The sequence below is a fragment of the Pituophis catenifer genome, unplaced genomic scaffold (assembly GCF_029215685.1).
Source record: "Pituophis catenifer annectens isolate HBS135680 unplaced genomic scaffold, rPitCat1.0.hap2 SCAF_7, whole genome shotgun sequence".
Lineage (NCBI taxonomy): Eukaryota > Metazoa > Chordata > Lepidosauria > Squamata > Colubridae > Pituophis > Pituophis catenifer.
In genome coordinates, this window is record NW_027256887.1 from 58,343,269 (window position 1) to 58,362,555 (window position 19,287).

Sequence of the window (19,287 nt, forward strand, 5' to 3'; positions counted from 1 at the left end):
TTGAAAGTTGCAGACTTTTTCTTGTACCGCTGCTTGAAGAAAGTGTCTTCTAAAAACTGGCAGTAGGTTTGGGAGTTGATTTTGAATCGATCTTCAACCCAAAAAGATCAACCAGCTCATCTTTAATAATACCAGCCGACAAGAGTACCCCACCTCCATCTTGCTGGCGTCTGAGTTGAAGTGGAGCTCTGTGCCCGTTACTGATCCAGCCATGGGCCCATCCATCTGGTCCGTCAAGAGTCACTCTCATCAGTCCATAAAATCTTTTGAAAAATCTGTCTTCAGATATTTCTTGGCCCAGTCTTGCCATTTTAACTGATGTGTCTTGTTCAGTGGTGGTCGGGTTTCAGCTTTCCTTACCTTGGCTGTGTCTCTGAGCACTGAACACCTTGTACTTCTGGGCACTCCAGGTAAATTGTAGTTCTGGAATATGACAGCACTGAAGGATAATGTGTTCTTGGTAACTTCACGTTTGAATCTTCTCAAATCTTGGCAGTTAATGTGCATCTTTTTTTCCTCAACAAGTTTCTTGAGACCCTGTTGACTATTTGCAACAAAATGTTCTATGATCACACCCCAATATCTTAGCAATTTCATTTATAAACCAAATGGTTTATTAACAGTGTGGGAGAGAGTGAAAGAAAACCATTATATGGAAATACCAATGTGGCTTTCGACGATGGAAGCTTTGACACATTCAAATATTATTAATATGAAAATATTGTTAGATATAAGGATATTTTAACAGAAAAGGGGAAACTAAAACAAAAATAAGAGTTGGAAAAGCAAGGGATTGAGACAGATTGGTTTACACAATTGCAAATACAATTAAGATACAAAAAAGATCTTAAACAGTATGGTTTAATATGGGTAAATCAGAATTGGATGAGATACTGATGGGAACAGATGAAAAAATGATCAAGAAATTACATAATTATCTATTGCAAATTAGGTTAGAAGATGAAGAAGTGAAAGAAACAATGATAGCGTTGGCAAAAAATTTTGGCTATACAATTGAATTAGAGAAAAGGCAACAACTATGGGAAAGGAATTATAAATTAAAAATGGCAACAGCATATAAAGAAAATTTATATAAAATGTTTTATAGATGGCATATGCCACCAGAAAGGTTAGCAAAAATGTTTAAAGACAAATCAGCTAAATGTTGGAAATGTCATCAGTTGCCGGGATCATATTATCATATGTGGTGGTCATGTAAGGAAACAAGGAATTATTGGGTTAAAATACAAACATGGTTAGAAGGAATGCTACACCAGCATATAGAGTTAAGACCAGACACATTTTTATTGGGAATTTTACCAGAGAAATATGGCAAAGAAGATACATATTTGATTATTAAGAATAAAATAAGGCATTAAGAATAAAAGATAAAGAGGAATCGGTGTATTTCAAGACATGAGGACGTTTTTATGAGTGGTTAGAAAAGAAATATGAATAAAAGATTAGAGATTAATAAATTAGATAGGGTAAAAGTAAATGAGAGAGAAGACAAAAAAGAAATAGAAACCCAGATGACACCTGCGTAAATGGAAAAGGGGGAAGGAGGGGGGAAAAGGAAAAAATGCTACCATATAAATGTACATTTATGATGATATGTGTGAAATCAGTAAAATAGAAAAGAAATTGAAAAGAAAGTGTATATAAATAGAAAATCAGAGTTGCTCGGATACCACTTCGGAAAATATTGAATTGAAAATGAATATAACAATGGAGAGAGAATGGAAAGAGGAGTAGAGGGATAGATAGGAGGGGAGAAGAGAGGAAGGAGAGAGAGGAACAGAAGAAAGGGAAAAGGAGAGGAAGAAAGGGAGGGGAAATAAGAGTAGGAGAGAAGGTTAAAAGGGAGGAAGAAGAGAGGAGTGGAAGAAAGGAAGAGGAAGGAGAGGAGGAAAGAAGAAAGTAGAAGAGGATAGATTAAGGGAGGGAAGGGAAAGAGAGGAGAAGAAGAAGGGTTGTAAAATAAGGGAGATGGAACGGTAGAAGAGCAACCCCGAATATACTCAATTTTTTTAGGATGAAGAATAAACTAATATGAAAGTTAAAACCTCTCATGGACTATGAAGGTTAACATGCTTGTGAAGAAGGCACAGAAGAGGCTGTACTTCCCGAGAATGCTCAGGAAGATAAATCTATCTCAGCATCTACTTCTGTCCTACTATCACAGCACCATTGAGAGTGCATTCTTGCATGGTATGGGAGCAGCTCTGTAGCGGACAAAAAAGCTCTACAGAGAATCATTAAAACTGCCCAGAATATCATCGGGCTCCAGCTACCAGTCCTGGATGACATCTTTGAATCTCGCTGTTTGAGGAAGTTGCATAATATTCTTAGAGACTCTTCCCATCCTGCTTACAAACTTTCTGGACTGTTGCCTTCTGGCAGAAGATACAGAACAATTAAAACTCACACTACACGTTTTCTGAATAGTTTTTATCCCAGAGCTATAATTGCATTCAACAATTTATTTATTTATTGGTTCAATTTATATGCCGCCCTTCTCTGGAGACTCAGAGTGGCTTACAATGCGTTAAGCAATAACCTTCATACTTTTTGTATATACCTGCTTAGTAGGGCTTTCGGGGGCCCCTAAGCGGTGTTCTTTTTTTATACAAAGTCAGTTTATTTCCCCTACAATCCAGGTCCTCATTTTACCTACCTCAAAAGGATGGAAGGCTGAGTCAACCTTGAGCCTGGTGAGATTTGAACTTGCAGTAATTGCAGGCAGCTGGTGCTACTCACTAGCACTTTAGTCTGCTGCGCCACCAAGGCAACAATGAACTAAAGGGCCACCATCAGTGAGCTGTTGGACAGCATTACTTAGTCTGTTGTATGGATGTTTGGGTGGTTTAGGGGTGGGGAATTTGTGGTGGGTGGGAGTGTGTTTGGGGATTGTTATGCGTGTTGGACCTGGTCTTTGGGTGTTAAGTGAATTTCGTTATATGGGTATACTGTGTATAAACGTACAATGACAATAAAGTTATTATTATTATTATTATAAAAGAGAATATGTTTGACTAACAATGGATAAGAGACTACAGTTAAGACATGTTTATGAGAAATAAAAAACATTTTAAAAATCAAAAAAAAAATCTTAGCAATTTCAACAGTGCTGCATCCCTCTGAAAGACAATTTTTAACTTTTCAGAGTTAGTTAAATCTCTTTTTTGGCCCATTTTTCCTGAGGAAAAGAAGTGGCCTAATAATTATGCATACCTTGATATAGGGGTTGATCTTCTTAGGCCATATTCTCCCGCATTACACAAATACACATCACCTGATATGCTTGTATTCACTAAGCATTCAAGTTTATACAGCTTGGAGTGGCATGGTGGACTAGGGGTGGAGCTCTCGCCTCACAATCAGGAGACTATGAGTTGGATCCTAGGTAGAGGCAAATATTTCTCTCTCTGGGCACAATGAGAATATATCTGCTGAACAAAACTCCACATTGGCAACAGGAAGGGCATCCGGTCATTAAATGCTCTGCTAGCTCCATTCAGTTGCCCAGACTCCACCCTACAAGGGATTATGGGATCATTAAAAGATGATGACGATGATTCAAGTTTATGCAGCTTGGAGGTGGAAAATATGCATAAAAATGATGACATGATTAAAATACTCACTTGCCTAATAACTGTGCAAACTGTGTGCAGGTTCCCTTCATAAAAGGCAAATGGACAAAAAGGAAAAGTACTGAAAGTACAAGACCTTATTCAGGATACACCTCAGAAGATTTGGAAAGACAAATAAGACAATAAATTTGGAAGGAAGGTACTAGGTAGATTTTGGGAAGAGAATAGGTTTCTTTGCAGTAGTGTTATTGGATTTGAGAGACTTTTCCCACCTCCTCCTTCCCCTTCCCTCTTTTTTATTTCTTTGGTCCCAGTCTTGCCTATCATCTCAACTCCTTTCCTGGCCTCTTACCACTTCTGTTATTGCCACTGCTACAGACCTTTCCTTCCTCCCTGCTCACCAGCTGGCAAAAGAAACATTATGATAATATGATACCGCTATAATAGGCAGCCAGAAGCTGCAAATGTATTCATAACTGCAGCTTCTAACTCATTATACTTGGGATTCTTTTGCCTGATATCACTAAAGGCCTTTGGGTCCAACCAAATGATGCCATTCTCTCCATGAAATAATCCAGGAGCTGGAAAGAAAGAAAGAAAGTGAGTGGAAGAATAGATCAACAGTAGATCTCAGATTAAGATGGGAAAGGAAGAGAGAAAACTAAGCGCCTCCGGGCATTGCAAAAGGAATCACATGGCAACGCAAGCATTTATGAGACAGCAGCAACAAAATTGTCCCTATTTTTTAAAAAACAACTTTGTTCTTCAAAATTATTGTAGCATGCCAAACTATTTCAAAAATTACCATAATTTGGGCACATGGGTTTATTATTATTAAAGTATTTATAAAGTATTTATAAAGTTTATTAAAGGTAGAGGATAAACATGACAACCAAATCCCTGCTTTCCAAAGCAACTCTAAATAGGAACAGCTCTTTGCAGTCCCTGGAATGAATGAATGAATGAATGAATGAATGAATGAATGAATGAATGAATGAATGAATGAATTTATTTATGGAATTTATATTGCCGCTTATTTGCACATGGCGACTCAAGGTGACTTACAGAATATAAAACCTCATATAAAAACAATAAAACTAATAAATATGGGCAGCAAGAAGGAGCTTACAGTGTAGTATTAATGAGTAACTATAGAATTTGAATAAAATGTATATCAAAACTGTTCTTCTTTTCCCTTGTCTCAGTCAGGAATGTCATGAATCTAGTTCCATGCACTGAGAAGTGGCAGCCCTGCTCTCTTACCCCCCATCCTCCATTTAAATTATGTGAATGGGAGCTGCTACTCAAAATAAAAAGACCTGACTGGATATATTTTGTAAACTTTGAAGTCTGCAACAGATTGGATTATAGTCTGCTTTTTAATATTTTTAGTATCCTGGGATGCAACCATGTTCCAGCTTCCACTGTATTTGGGGCTATCAGTTGGTAAACAGCAGGGGAATTTCCAAGGAAATAATAACATTGTAGCAGCATAATTATTGTGGGGTATCACAAGGGTTTTTTTTCCCTACAGAAACTTGTTATGGGGACTACAGATTTTCCCAGAAACTAAGCAGCAATATTTTTTTCTGTGGGAAGGAACTTATTATTGTAGGCCATTATATGATGATATTACAAGACATAAAGATATTACATCACATAAAGGCAGCCCATAAATGTTCTTCTTTTAGCCCCTTCTTTTCCTCATCATCTTGTCAGCAGTTCTCCACATTTATTAAAAAGGGCAGAAAAAAGGGCCCCTCGTGGAAATAGTTTATGAATAACAGTTTCATTTAAAATTTATAACCTTCTGCTTACAGTACATGGACTTGTCTTGCCAAAGGAACAGACTATCCCATATAAGAGTATAGCGAGTTTATAATGATGTCTGAAATTTCTTGCTTTGGCAGTTTCAGAGCTTCATCTCTCTCTTGAACCAGAAATGAAAGTGACACTGTATGTATGCATGGCTGCCTTCAAAACCAGCAGCCCCACATTTTCTGCTCTGATCTTCCCCATAAACTTGAGGAATCACAAAATATCAGCTATGTCAGCATTATACTGTGAGCCTTTCATTTCACTGACTGCTACTTATAAGGCAAGAAAAACCTGTAACCACTAAAAAAATGTAAAACCTCTAACTTTCCTTAGAAAAGAAGCTTAAAACTGTGATTGCAATCATTTTTCTGTTATGTGCAACATTGAATGTTTATGTGCAGACACCATTTTCTATGAAAAAACAAAAAATGAACAAAAACTGTGCAAAAGAATCTACTTTACTTCTCATAGAATAAGTCTAAGGAGTTCTGTGAATAAAGAGTTTTTGATAAATTGTAGCTTGTATATCATGGATCACAACATAACTTCCGCTCTTATGAAAAACAAAAAACAAAATTTGTCTTATTTGTACTACACACTAATAAAATATTCCAATAAGAAGATGATTCCATAAATAGGTGAACACTGACTTTTATTTCTAGCTAAATATTTTAAAATTTAAGGCCATAATCTTTAACAAAGTTATGGATATGCATCTCATTGAAATTAGAATCTGATGTTTACTTTCTTAACAATGTGTTCCTGTGACTTCATCCCACAAAGCAGCCGTAATGTTACAGGTCTTGGTTAAATACCTAATAGAATTCTGGAAAATTATGCCTACTAAAAACAGATTGTAGCAAAAACCTGTTTCTCCTACATGCTGCCCTAAGAAGCTGGCTTGACAAAACACCCAGCCAAGTCACAGATTCAATGGCTGAATCCATATTCCAAATGAATAGTAGACTCCTTCTCCGTGAACTTCACTAACTGGAATTAATCTTTCATCCCAGCATCTAAAGTTTTGCTTCTCACTTCAAGGTTAGAAAAAGATCCTGTCTCTCTTGGTACTGTTTACATTAATGTATCATATTGATTAATTTACTAGATATTACTTTATTACATTATAAGTAATGCAAGGCAGAGAACATGCATTATATTCCCTCCATAAATAAATATCCCCACAATAACAACATTGAGGTGGGTCAGGAGTAAAACTCATGATCTCCTGATTTATAGGCCAGCACTTTAACCACTATCAACATATCATACTCCAATCCTATCTACCACACATATAGGCTGCTTTTTCATACTGACCTGTGGCATTTTTTCTGTGCCAGTCCTGTGCCTAATAACTTCTCCTAATGATCTCATTATTCCTGATTTTTTTTTCCTTTCTTAATCTGACTCTTATGTATTCTATGGTATCTGAACCTTGTTCTTATCTCCCTGGTACAACAGTTTTTCTTCCTAGGGTCTACCAGCTTTTTGCTTTGTAGCCATGCTTCTCTACTTATCATATGTTGCCAAAATTTTATTGTACTTAGAGGTGGCATTTACAGATTTGCCACTTATTTTTTTAAATGCTTACTTTAAGAGTCTCCTTGATAAATGTTTCCACCGGTTATACTTAATATCTTACAGAAGGACTTGAGAATAGTTCCAGAACAACAGTATAATTTACAACATTAGAAATACAGTATGTAATTGTTATCATCCCGTCACCAAGAAGTTTGTATTCATATACATGTTCCTTATTGCCATGTATATACTCAATTAGTTTTGCATGATGAGAATCATATATGGGGGGGGGGACTCCAAAACTACACAAAAACTCCAACCATTTTAATGAATTTATGAGTAACCAATTTATTATTATATTTATTTCCCTTACCTATTTAACATGTTAGATTGGTAGATCCTCTTGTCTTGTGTATTGTAGCAGCTACTCTTGGGCTCAGGAATAAAGCTATGTTCAGATAGCATGTCAGAGGCGGCCGTGGTTATTATGGCTATTCCATCTTTCACTCTGTCACGAAGACCATAGTCCCACTCATCGTATGACACAGAGATGAGTCCAGTGGGAAATTCAGACGGAACTGTGTCTGTATCTCCAGCCACCAAACTGGGCACAATCCATGTGTAATCATACCCAGTCAGACCAACAGAATTAGCCACCTCAAAGATATAAGTGGCCTCTTCCTTAGTACAGTACAGTAAGATGACAGGACTCTGGAGTTTCTTGAGTTGATTCTGGATCTTTGAATCTCCATCATCCAGAGACATGTCCAGCAAGAGTACCTCTTCTAGCTCCCAGCCAACAAAGCTGTTCTCAATAGTGCTACGGACCTTGTTGACAAAATCTTGGTAGCCAGGAAAGTAGGTAGTGACAATGGAGAAAATGTACCAGTCATATTCTTCCATGATGTTCAGCATAACAGAAGCTTGTTGTTCTATCGATGGGCCAAACTGGAAGAACATGGATGATTCATCCTATTAGAGGAGAAAAGAGGAGGAAGAAAAGTCAAAAAGAGAACATAATTTTAAAAATTGCTTGATATACAGAGAAGAGGGAAGCTAATGTACTGATTTGCTTTGCATTTAATACATGACTTATGATTACATATAATTATGCATGCACAATCATAAATTTGTGATTAATTATTTTTAAAACCTGCAATCATATTGGAAAAGATACAAAAAATCTTGGTACAATGGCTTCTCGTAAAGCATATAGTCAACAACCAACTTCTCTTCCTCAAGTTCTGCTCAACACATATTAAAAAGTATCTCCTACAGAAAAAAATACTGCAGGGGAAAAATTAGCTCAATTCTACTTGGAAAGAAAGCAGCAACAAATCTAGGGGAATCACTGACTTTCACATTTTGTTTAATCTAAAGCCCATGTTACTGGTTATAACAAATTATGGGGATCATAAAGATTCTAGATCTTTGTTATTTGTAATAACAAATAGAACAATTTATTTTGCATTTTTTCAAAGCAGATTCCTCCTCAAACTCACAAACTGCTATTGAAGTATGAATGGAGAGCCATACACAGATATTTACTAAATAGAAAATATTCTAAATATGAAGCATGTGGACTAAATATTAAACATATCAAGATTTTTCCTTAATAAGAATTAATTCTTGAGTGTAAGTGTGAGTGTACATCGGGGTGAAATACTCCCGATTCGGACTGGATCGAGCGATCCATTAGCGATGGCGGCAGGTAGTTCGGAGAACCGGTAGTAAAAATCCCTTGGCCCCCCCACCCATGCCCACCCAATCGCCCGGTCCCCACTTGCCCACTTGGCAGTTTGCTGCTTCTTTCGGGCTCTCTCGCTTTTCCTGCCTTGCTTCAGCTGCTGCAATCAATGCAATCAGTGAGCAACTCAATCTTTCTGCCTGCCTGCCTGCCTGCCTGCCTGCCTGCCTGCCTGCCTGCCTGCCTGCCTTGTGCCTTCAATTTGGTAAGTAACTGGGTTTTTTGGTTTTTTGGGGGGAGCTTTAAAAAAATAGTTAATTGGGGGGGGTTTTGGAGTGTTTTTTTTTAATAGCAATTTAAAGTTAAGGAAGTTTTAAATTTAGCTGCTTTTATCTAAAAATATAAATAAAATAAAATAAAATAAAATAATAAAATATTTGTGCATCTTTCTGATATTTGGTGTGTTTCTGTAGTGTTTCACTCTAACTACACAAACACAAAAAATCTCACAAAGCTGTATGTGGTATTTTGTGTGGAAAAAGTGTGAAAGTTGGTTTTTGAGCTTTTTGTGGCTGTATGAGGTTCCTACTTGTTGCAGGGGCCATTTTGGGTCAAGTGCAGCTGCTTTTACATTGTGTGTGAGTCAGTTGTGTTGTGTTGTGTTGTGTGTGTGTAAAGTGTAAAAGTTGGTTTTTGGTACCTCTTATTGTTTTGTGTACTTTGTTTCTTATTTTTCTTATTTATTATTATTGGCCATGCCCACCAGGTCACCTGACCACCAAGCCACACCCACCAATTGAGCCACGCCTACAGAACCGGTAGGGAAAATTTTTAGATTTCACCCCTGGTGTACATGCGTATACATATATGTATATATACACACAATACATACATTATATAGTATAAATGCTGAATTAACGTAAAATCAGACAATCTGTTCTATTATTCCAGAGTCAGTGAAAACATCCAAACATATTCCTTGTGGTAGTAAAAACTCTACAATCTACATTTCCTTCAACTTTTTCTCTGGTTTGAGCAACCTTAGCTTGCCTTTGCATTCTCACATATCAAATGAGTATAGTCAAAAGAAATAGTTATAATTTAGCAATCAACTAATCAATCATACCCAGCCTAGAATGCTACAGAAAAAGAGAGAGTATTTCAAATCTCATGGATAAGTGAAAAACAGACAGATGGAAGTTTTTTTAGATTCTAATTATTCGCATATAAAATGTTACCCAGAATAACACCATGACAAAGGGGCATTGTAGTTCTTCCATAGGACTAAAGCTACAACATGGGAAGAAGGGATAGATGAAGAAAATAGAAAAGAAAGAATCATTTGGCTTCTCCTATTGCCAGTCTTCAAAGAAAAAAGTGGCAAAATATTTGAGAGCTGGCTGCTGGATAGTTATAATTTATGAGGTTAAGGTAGCATAAAACTGACCTCCACACCTTCCGCCCGCGATTTAAAGATATGGTTGTTCATCCTGGACTGGGGGGGTTAACATGTATTTTAACACGCTTTTATTCGGATATTTTATTGTTGTGAGCCGCCCTGAGTCCTGCAGAGATAGGGCGGCATATAAATAAAATAAAATAAATAAATAAAAATAAATGAGAGTGCCAATAACAAGTGCATCTTTTTCTGCTGGAAATTTTTCAGGGTTTTCTTTTTTCTCTCTCTCTCCCCTCTGGAAAACTGGAAAAATCTTCACCCAACCCAAATTATAAGTAACTAGCTGATAACCCGGCATTGCGTGGGTATTTATAGATGTCAAAGCGTTTGTCTGACAGGGAGCCATTTGGAGCCTTTCTTCCCTGTAGTCTCATGCCCATCATCCCTGCCCTCTCCCTTCTCCCTCCCATGAGCTCCTCTTTCCCGCCCTGTCTAAAATCCTGGCACTTTGCCCCAGATCCATCAGGTGCTTCCCCATTGGTCCACTGGAGGGCAAACGTCATGGCTGGCTTTCCAGAGGAAGCTGCGAAGGAACTGACATCTCAATTACCGTTCTAGGACGCTCTCAATGGCCTAGGAGTTCCACAGTTATGCTGGAACACACACAGAGACACCAGGGGTGTTTTACCCCCACAGTATTTGTTTCCAGAGGGTAAGTCATCTGTGTACCAAGTTTGGTTGAAATTGCTTGAGCCATTCCATAGTTATGCTGGAACAAATATACATACATCCTTTTATATAGATAGATAGATAGATAGATAGATAGATAGATAGATAGATAGATAGATTCAAGATTTGTTGATGATAGACAGACTATATGCTAAACCAGAGAGAAACTAAATGAGATGAAATAATTTTCCAAGCCCTGTAAAAGAAACCCATCTTTCAATTTAGAACATCGTTCCAAATGCTTCAAACTATTATTTGTGGAATGGGCATGCTAAATTAAGTACTTAGAAAACCACTTCATCTCCTCTATCCATTAATTGTACAAAAAAAAAATCACATTTACCAAGCTTACATTACAGAGTAAAGAATGAAACCACATTGATTATGAAGACATGCCCAGTTCCTGCAACCGTTCATCATATGTCTTAGCCTCCAGTCCCCTAATCATCTTTGTTGCTCTTCTCTGCACTCTTTCTAGAGTCTCAACATCTTTTTATAGAAAAGGCAGGATTGCAAATTGTTTAATTTCAAGATGTCAGAAAACATACCAAAAAAATGAGAGATGAAAACATGGATGTTTTCATAGAAAAACGTTGAAAAATTATTACATCTAATAAATAAGATTAAATAATATGGACGGATTTGTTTGATCTCCCCAGTAGCAAGCATTTGTTTCTTTTTAATTGAATTTATTAATTTGAAAATGTTAGTTAAAGAAATTGTATTTCCTTTAGATCACTGTTTCTGCATTCATTCACAGAAAGATTCAATGATTCTCAATAACAGGAATAGTAATACTTTGGAGGGAAAATTCTGCTCCTTATGCATACTATGGTTGTTCATCAATCACTGTTTCAGAGGGATATCATCACTGCCACTAAACTGACAAATCTATTATAAACTCCTACCCAATTTTTGCGATGTGTTAGAAGCTGCACAGCAGAAGTTAGGGAATATGCACATATGTGATAGGATATCAACATCTTAGCCTTACTATGCATGTACACATTCTGATATATACAATAAATCCCCAAGAATATCACATCACATCAGTGCTACCAATTAGCATTATTTTATGTTTTCATTATTCATTCATTAAAATATCGAATATAAGAATCTTAACATAATTGTCCTTTGCTTTTGAAATTATAGTTCTTCAAATCTTCTTTCAACTGATTTACATAAGAAATGTTGGGGGCAAAACCACAGGAAAGGCAGTTCTATTTTAGAGTTTCTGAAGTTTTGACTGTTATCATAATATCATCAAGAAGTTACTTCAGTTCAAACAGAAGAGCCAGGATTGTTCAAACCAATCTATATTAGTACCTGGCAGTATGCTTTAACAAAATCAGCAAAATCAGCTATTACAAAAATGAGATGTACTAAAGTAAAATATTACATTGCAAAGAAAAGTGCTTTTCCAGAAATTAAATTGAACAAAAATCCTAATACATCATTATTCTAAATTAGCAATAAAAACATATTGAGGACGCAAAATGCTTTGGAATTTATCAGAATTTTACCCTTTTTTCAGTTAAAATAGCCATTAAAAATGAAGATATATAAATAGATATAGCACAACAGCAGTCATTCAAGATTAGATTAGGCTTTATAGCAAATGCTAGGAAAAATAATATAAACTATAATTAGCATTTGCTAATTGTAGCTTATATTCTTACAAGCATAATTGCACTTATAGGCTAAAGCGCAAAAACTATAAACTTTCAGTACAATCTTCAAGGCAACTAATTCTTCACAAGACTACATTGATTTTCAATAATTCCACTTGCAACACACAAGTACTATTGAATAGATCGAATAATCAGAACACGGAAACAACTCCAATTTTAAAAACATCTATTTTGCAGATGGAAGAAAGGTTCAGACATTGCCATTCTAATATACAGATACTTCTAAAAGGGATTCCAACATTACTGAACTAATCTTACCATAAATAATTTGAAGTTAGATTTCAATGAACTCTGTGGTACTATATTATTTATAAAGCTGAATATACTATACCTATTTCACTATTGCATTTTTTTGTTTTTGCTATATGCTGTGTGTTAAGGTTATAAATAAATTAACACTCTCCAGCAGTGAAATTAAGGAGCACATTCATAGTTATATGTCATCACTGGTGTACCGACAGAAGTAATGCTGCATATGTTTCTTTCACTATATGCTTTGCCCTTGATCTGTATTATATACTCTCAGCTATTGCTAACGATCCAACTCTAATTTACTGCAGTTCTAATTGTTTCAAGTCTACTGTTTGAAAGAGATTAGCAGTTTAAAATAGTTGGTTTATGTTCTCAGAAAAAGACTTACACTGTTTTCAAAATCCCTGTCCTTGATATTCAGTGAAAAAGAACATGAAATTTAAGAGCAAAAGTAACAAAAAGGAAGATTTTTCTCATGTGGATTTTCACTGAAGTTAGGCTTGAGCGATAACTTTACTGTTGCATTTAATATGGAATTCAAATGTGAAATGCTATATATAATGTTTGAAAATGTTAACTCTAGCTATAGAATTTCAGACTGAAAATGTTTTAAAAGAATATACAAAATTAAGTACCATTATTCATTAAATTTAGCCAAAGTATTTTTCAATGGATTCCACTGTTCTTTTATTTTCTTTAGTTCTTTTGAAATCAATTGTAAATTAATTGATTATATTCCAATATAAATCATATTGGGAAGCCTAGAATACCAATATATAGCCTAAAACTGGCAGATAAACTTCATGTGTTCTTTAACCAGCATGAGCCCTAACACAGCATCATGCTCTTTTTTAGAGAGAGTGTCTGACCTCGGAGGAGGAATCTCTCTTTCACACAAATAAACAAGCAAACAAATAATTTGGATTTTCAGATATAACTTCACACATCAGAAGGAAAACCCAATGAAACTATGAATAAAATATTAAATGGTCACTACTTTTTAAACAGAAATTGAAAGAAGCTAGGCTTTTTCCAGAATAAATGAAACATTCTATAGAGTATAGGCATTTTAACTATAAGGTGAAAGTTAGGAGATGAAATAAACTTCTAAGTGTTAGATCCTGTTCATCTTCCAAGATGTGCCAAACAAACACGTCACTGAACAGCCCAGCTGGGAAGCCATAGAAGGAAAGCCAGCTGCCACAGTCCAAGAGATGCTCCCTTCTCCTTGACAATTAAAAGAAGTGGTTTGATCAGTGACACCCCACAGTTAAGATGCTCACTGATGTAACCTATGATTAATTCCCACTCAGCCAACAATGAAGCCAATGTATTGGAAAATTATATAAGCCAAATTATATATTAAGGGTAGTTTCTAAGTATAGCATTTAGATAAACCAAAATAACTGTAAAAACCTCCCACCAAATTTTTTACTCAGTCCCAACAGTTTATTACTTTATACTGAAAAACTGCCTGCTCAAGGAGTATAAGGCTGCTGAAAGCTAGCCAGACTGCCCTATGCAGAAGGCATCATTCCTTCTTAACTGGCTTAATAAAAAAAGACTAGATGGGATGCCTTTGGTCCTCTCCCACCTCTTCCTCTTTCTCCCCTATTTCCAATATCAGGCTGCAATACAAAGGAAATACTGGCAAGATGGAATTTCAGACCTGTGGGAAGTGGAGAGAGAGAATTCTTGACCTAATTTTGGATACACAAAAATTCTCTTGATACACAATCAAAATACTGAGATGTTTTTCATTTCAATAGTTTTCAAAAATATAAACATCATTTTAATTATTGAAAATGCAAGGTTTATGTAATGCACATTCAGTTCAGATTTGTACATTAGAACATACAAATTTAAATAGCTTTAAATTTAAGGTGGTTGTTGTGAGGAAAATAGGAGAAAGGAGCACTAGGTCTGTTTGTCGCCTTCTAAAGTAATAAAGGTGGGATGAAAATCTAATAATTAAGTAAATGTATACAGTCCAAACCTAATATAATGGCAGTAATAAGGTTTTTTTCAGATGCAGGACGAGGGCCGGAAATGAACCATTTCCTCGTCACTACCTGCTAGCATTCAATCAACTATTAAGCTCATAGTTATGCCTTGTGTGTTGCTCCCTGCTATAAGCAGCATCTCTCCTACTGCTGATGCTTCAGAAGAACATCAACATATTTCACAAATTCCTCAAAAGTCTGAAGCAGATTCACTGCCATATCTTCTCCCTCCTTGATATAAAAAGCTCTCTCATTCTGAATTTTTAATCAGCATTCTTAGCTCGTAGGAGTTGAGAAAGTTGTTGATCCAAATTATACAGCGTATTAGCCAAGTCAAATATATTTCTACCCTGAAAATCTGTTGTGAAATGATTACAGCTAGCATAGCAAATATCCTGCTTTGTTCCAATCATTATTCTCCTTTGTAGGTTACAAAAAATCTCCATGAAACCAGTGGGAAAAAGTCAGACAGAATTTTGGTTGAAGATGTCAACGATATACACATAATACCTGGCTAGTGGCTTTATTGTCATTGGGTGAGCGTAAGATGTGGCAGACATGAAGCAAAAGGCAAATGGGTGGGTATCCGCTTCGTTATTGAGAGTATATGAAGAGTGATTCAATTCAGGCAAAGGAGGAGCTGATCTCTGAGTGCTAGTAATCTTGTAACTAAAGACAGGGTGTAATAAATGTTATCAAGTATTTTTTTTTTCCCAGCTAAAAGGGTTATACCATAGGGAACATGGCCAAGAACTATTTTCCAGTGCTACAGAAATATTGGGTAAAAGTTGCAGCTACCAGATTTCAGTTAAATAGAAGAATTAACTTCCTGATTGCAAAGTCAGTGAAACAGTGAACAAGAGGTCGCAGGTTTTCCATCTCTGGAGGTTTTTAAGAAGAGGCTGGAGAGCTACTTCATAGACAGTTTAATTGGTTTTCTTGGACACTGCCAAATGTTTAACTACTAGATGATCCTTCTGGACCCCTCCAACAATTCTATGGTTCTATGAACTACGAAAATAAAATCCACAATAGATATACCGGGGCTGGGCAAAGCATTTGAAAGAGGAGAATGTAGCAGATCTCTTCAAAGAGCTAAAACAACTATTTCTTTTGTGAAGTTTACACAGCTGCCGCAGAAGCTATTCTACTGTTGCACTGGCCCATACCTGCATGCAAAGATAATACTTTCTGAGATCCCAGGTTTGTTGCACGAATCTAATATGTACTGATGTTTTATTGTTCAAATGTATCACCACGGCCTTCGTTTATGGGAAAAGTGATACATAGAATTGTTTCAATTTAGTATATATATTAGTTAATACAGAATAATTAGCAAGCCTCAGGTCTGAATTTTAAAAAAGGCTTTTCACATTTCAGTACCGTTCTGTAAGACATTTAGCTGCCCGCTGCCGTTGTAATAACTCTTGCCAGTTCATTTACCTATAAACATATTTTCTAGAGGTCTCTGATCATCAGCTTAGAAAGGTTTAGTTAAATGTATCTTCTGCATGCTGCGGCCCTGCAGAACCTCCTCAAGTGAGAACTTTTACTTCATAAAGAGTGCAGCAGCCATTTTTCAAAAGGAAGTAAAGGATGGGTTTTTGCTTGATTTATTTCTCAGTAATTCCCTTTAGTTGGTTTTTCAGACAGACTTACAATCTATCAATAATATTAGCCAGGCTACAAAACATACAAACCTGTATACTTGTATGTATGCATGTCTGAGAGAACAGGAGGACCCCCAGATTGCATACCTGGTTTGTTTGGGGCAGTAACACTCCATCCAGACCCAGAGAGGGGACATCTTTGTCTCCAAGGGCCTAAATTCCCACAGCCACTTCGTCTTGTTAAAGTTGAGTCAGAGTCTAGTTCGCCCCATCCAGTCTCCAACAGCCCCTAGACACTGGGATAGGACACCCATTGCATCACTCAAGTGATAGGTAGAGATATAGACCTGGGGGTCATTCACATTCTGATGATAGGTCACTCCAAATCGATCACCTCACCCAGCAGCCTCATGTACAGTAACTGTTAAATAGAGAACAGAGCACCCCACAAAGTAGGGTCCTTGGGCTAGATCTCTCTCCCTCTATCAACACCAACTGGAACTGACCTTATAGGAAGGAGGAGAACCAGGGGTGAAATGCTCCCGGTTCAGACCGGATCAGCCGATCCGGTAGCGATGATGGCCGGTGGTTCGGAGAACCGGTAGCGATGGCAACTCGAGGCTCCGCCCACCCGCCCAATCATTGTTACTTCCTGCTTTTACTTCCAGAGAACTGGTAGTAAAAAAATGCTTTAAAAGTTAAAAAAAAAAGTTCCAATGATCAGCTGAGCGATGCACGATTGTCGGAACTTTTTTTTTTTTACTTTTTAAGCATTTTTTTTCTACCGGTTTCGGAGAAACAAAGCGCTCAGCTGCTCCCCCTTTTCACTCACCCCGAGCTTCCTGCTGCAGATTTTCATGCCTTGCTTTACACACCCGGGATTGTTGCCCTCGTCTTCTTCTTCCTCCTCCTCCTCCTCCTCCTCTCCAAGTGGAAAAACGCCAGGAGCAAGTGCAAAAAGAAGTGCTTGCTTGCTCCTGATGTTTTTCCATTTGTAAGGAAGCTTTTGTACCAGTGAAGGCAAGTCTGGCTTCCTGTGCTGCTCGCTAAAAACCTCACCAGTACTGCTGTGCATGCAGCTTGTGTGTATGTGTGTCTTTTTGCTCCTGGTTTTTCGCAGCAGCCTGTACCTGCCGTCCCATCCCCAACCGGCTGAACCAGAGTTGGGGAATTCACCCCTTCAATCCACCCCCACCTTCATTCCTCTTTTGTTTGGAGGCCAACCTGAAGGAGCCCCAAGTCATTCTAAAGGTCTTTTAAAGCCCCTCTCTCTCTCTCTCTCTCTCTCTCTCTCTCTCTCTCTCTCTCTCTGTGTGTGTGTGTGTGTGTGTGTGTGTGTGTGTGCTGCACTGAATGTCAGTGCAGAGGCAGGGAGGGGGAGAGAAATGACCCTTCCAATCCACCCCCACCTTCATTCAAAGGTCTTTTAAAGCCTCTGTGTTTGTGGTGTGTGTGTGTGTATGTATGTCTTTGCTCCTGGTCTTCGCAGCAGCCCATGCCCGACATCCACACACACATACACCAGCCGCGCGCACAGGGGTACTGGTGAGATTTTTAGCACAGGAAGCTAGACTTGCCTTCACAGGTGCGAAAGCTTCCTTACAAATGGAAAAACGCCAAGAGCAAGCAAGCGCTTCTTTTTGCACTTGCTCCTGGCATTTTTCCATTTGGAGAGGAGGAGGAAGAAGAAGACGAGGGTGACAATCTCGGGTGCGTGAAGCAAGGCATGAAAATCCGCAACAGGAAGCTCGGGGTGAGTGAAAAGGGGGAGCAGCCAAGCACTTTGTTTCTATCCCCCCCCCGTCATCTCCCAGATTGGGTGGCCGAAGTAGAAAGACTTGCAATCTTTGGGGCTAGGAGGAATTGGATCTGACTTGGAGAGGGGGGTTAAAATTGCTTTAAAAAGTAAACAAAATTAGCCATGCCCACCCAGTCTAATGACCACCACCAAGCCACGCCCATAGAACTGGTGGCAAAAAAAAATTAGATTTCATCACTGAGGAGAACCAACATAATATAATGCTGCCCACCTCAATTCCTGAAACTGGCCCATAAGGATGTCATGATTGATAGTATTGAATGCTGCTGAGAGATCAAGAAGACCCAGGGTGGACCCAGCCTCCCTGTGGAGGGGGATGGTATCCAAGAAATTGAGTCTCACCAGTGAGTGATCTGTCCATGGCAAGGGAGAAATCAAAATCTACCCCAATTCCATTGCTCCAACAGAAAAATCAGAATGGGTTATTACCACTACTTATGAGGTGGGTCCTGGATGACTTGGGCCAAGCTCATGGCTGCTATGGAGGCCATAACCCCCAATATGCCTCTGACCCGGACAGCATTAAGTAATTTATTCTAATAAAACTGATTAATTAGGCATTTTATAGCCATCGATTAGTTAAGAACTGTTCAGATCTGTACAAAAGCATGAGACCATTCAAGGAAATTTTTTTCTCCTCATCTAGAAAAAATGGAGACTAATACTTAATTTACAAAAATGCAACCATAAGGTTTTTTTCAAAACCCAGTTATCAGATTTTATCTGTTCAAAGAGGTTAGGGGTCTATTTATTTAGATATGACACTATTATCAATTGAAATCATATCAATCTATGGTCTATTCTCAGTAAGATATATGGGCTCTAACACCGCATTCATAGAACCATTTAAATGCCTCATATTTAGAGGATGAAAACTGGTCCCTGCATTACCAGTTCCAGCTGAAATTTGTTTTGTTTCCCTAGCAACCATTCACAAATTGCATATCTGTTGCCATAAGCTCAGAAGAGCTAGCAATAGCAAGAAGATGCCAGTTCATACTTCCTGCGATATCTTCATGGATATGGTTTGCTGCTACTCTTTCTCTTCCAAACCTGAGAAGGCAATCAAGTACATTCAGATGACCTGGTTAAAAAAAAGTGTCTTAAAAATTAGGGAGCTTATTAGTTTTTAAATATGAAGAAATCTTCTCAGAGACCTAATCTC

At 37.5% G+C, this 19,287-nt stretch overlaps 1 protein-coding gene across 1 annotated transcript in view; it reads right to left on the minus strand.

Moving 5' to 3' along the window:
• Window positions 1–19,287, minus strand: part of GRIN2B (glutamate ionotropic receptor NMDA type subunit 2B) — a 237,066-nt gene that overhangs the window by 141,430 nt on the left and 76,349 nt on the right. The window contains exon 2 of the mRNA XM_070946588.1: window positions 7,306–7,904. Within this exon, the coding sequence (XP_070802689.1) occupies window positions 7,306–7,904 (599 nt within the window). The remainder of the gene's footprint in view (window positions 1–7,305; window positions 7,905–19,287) is intronic.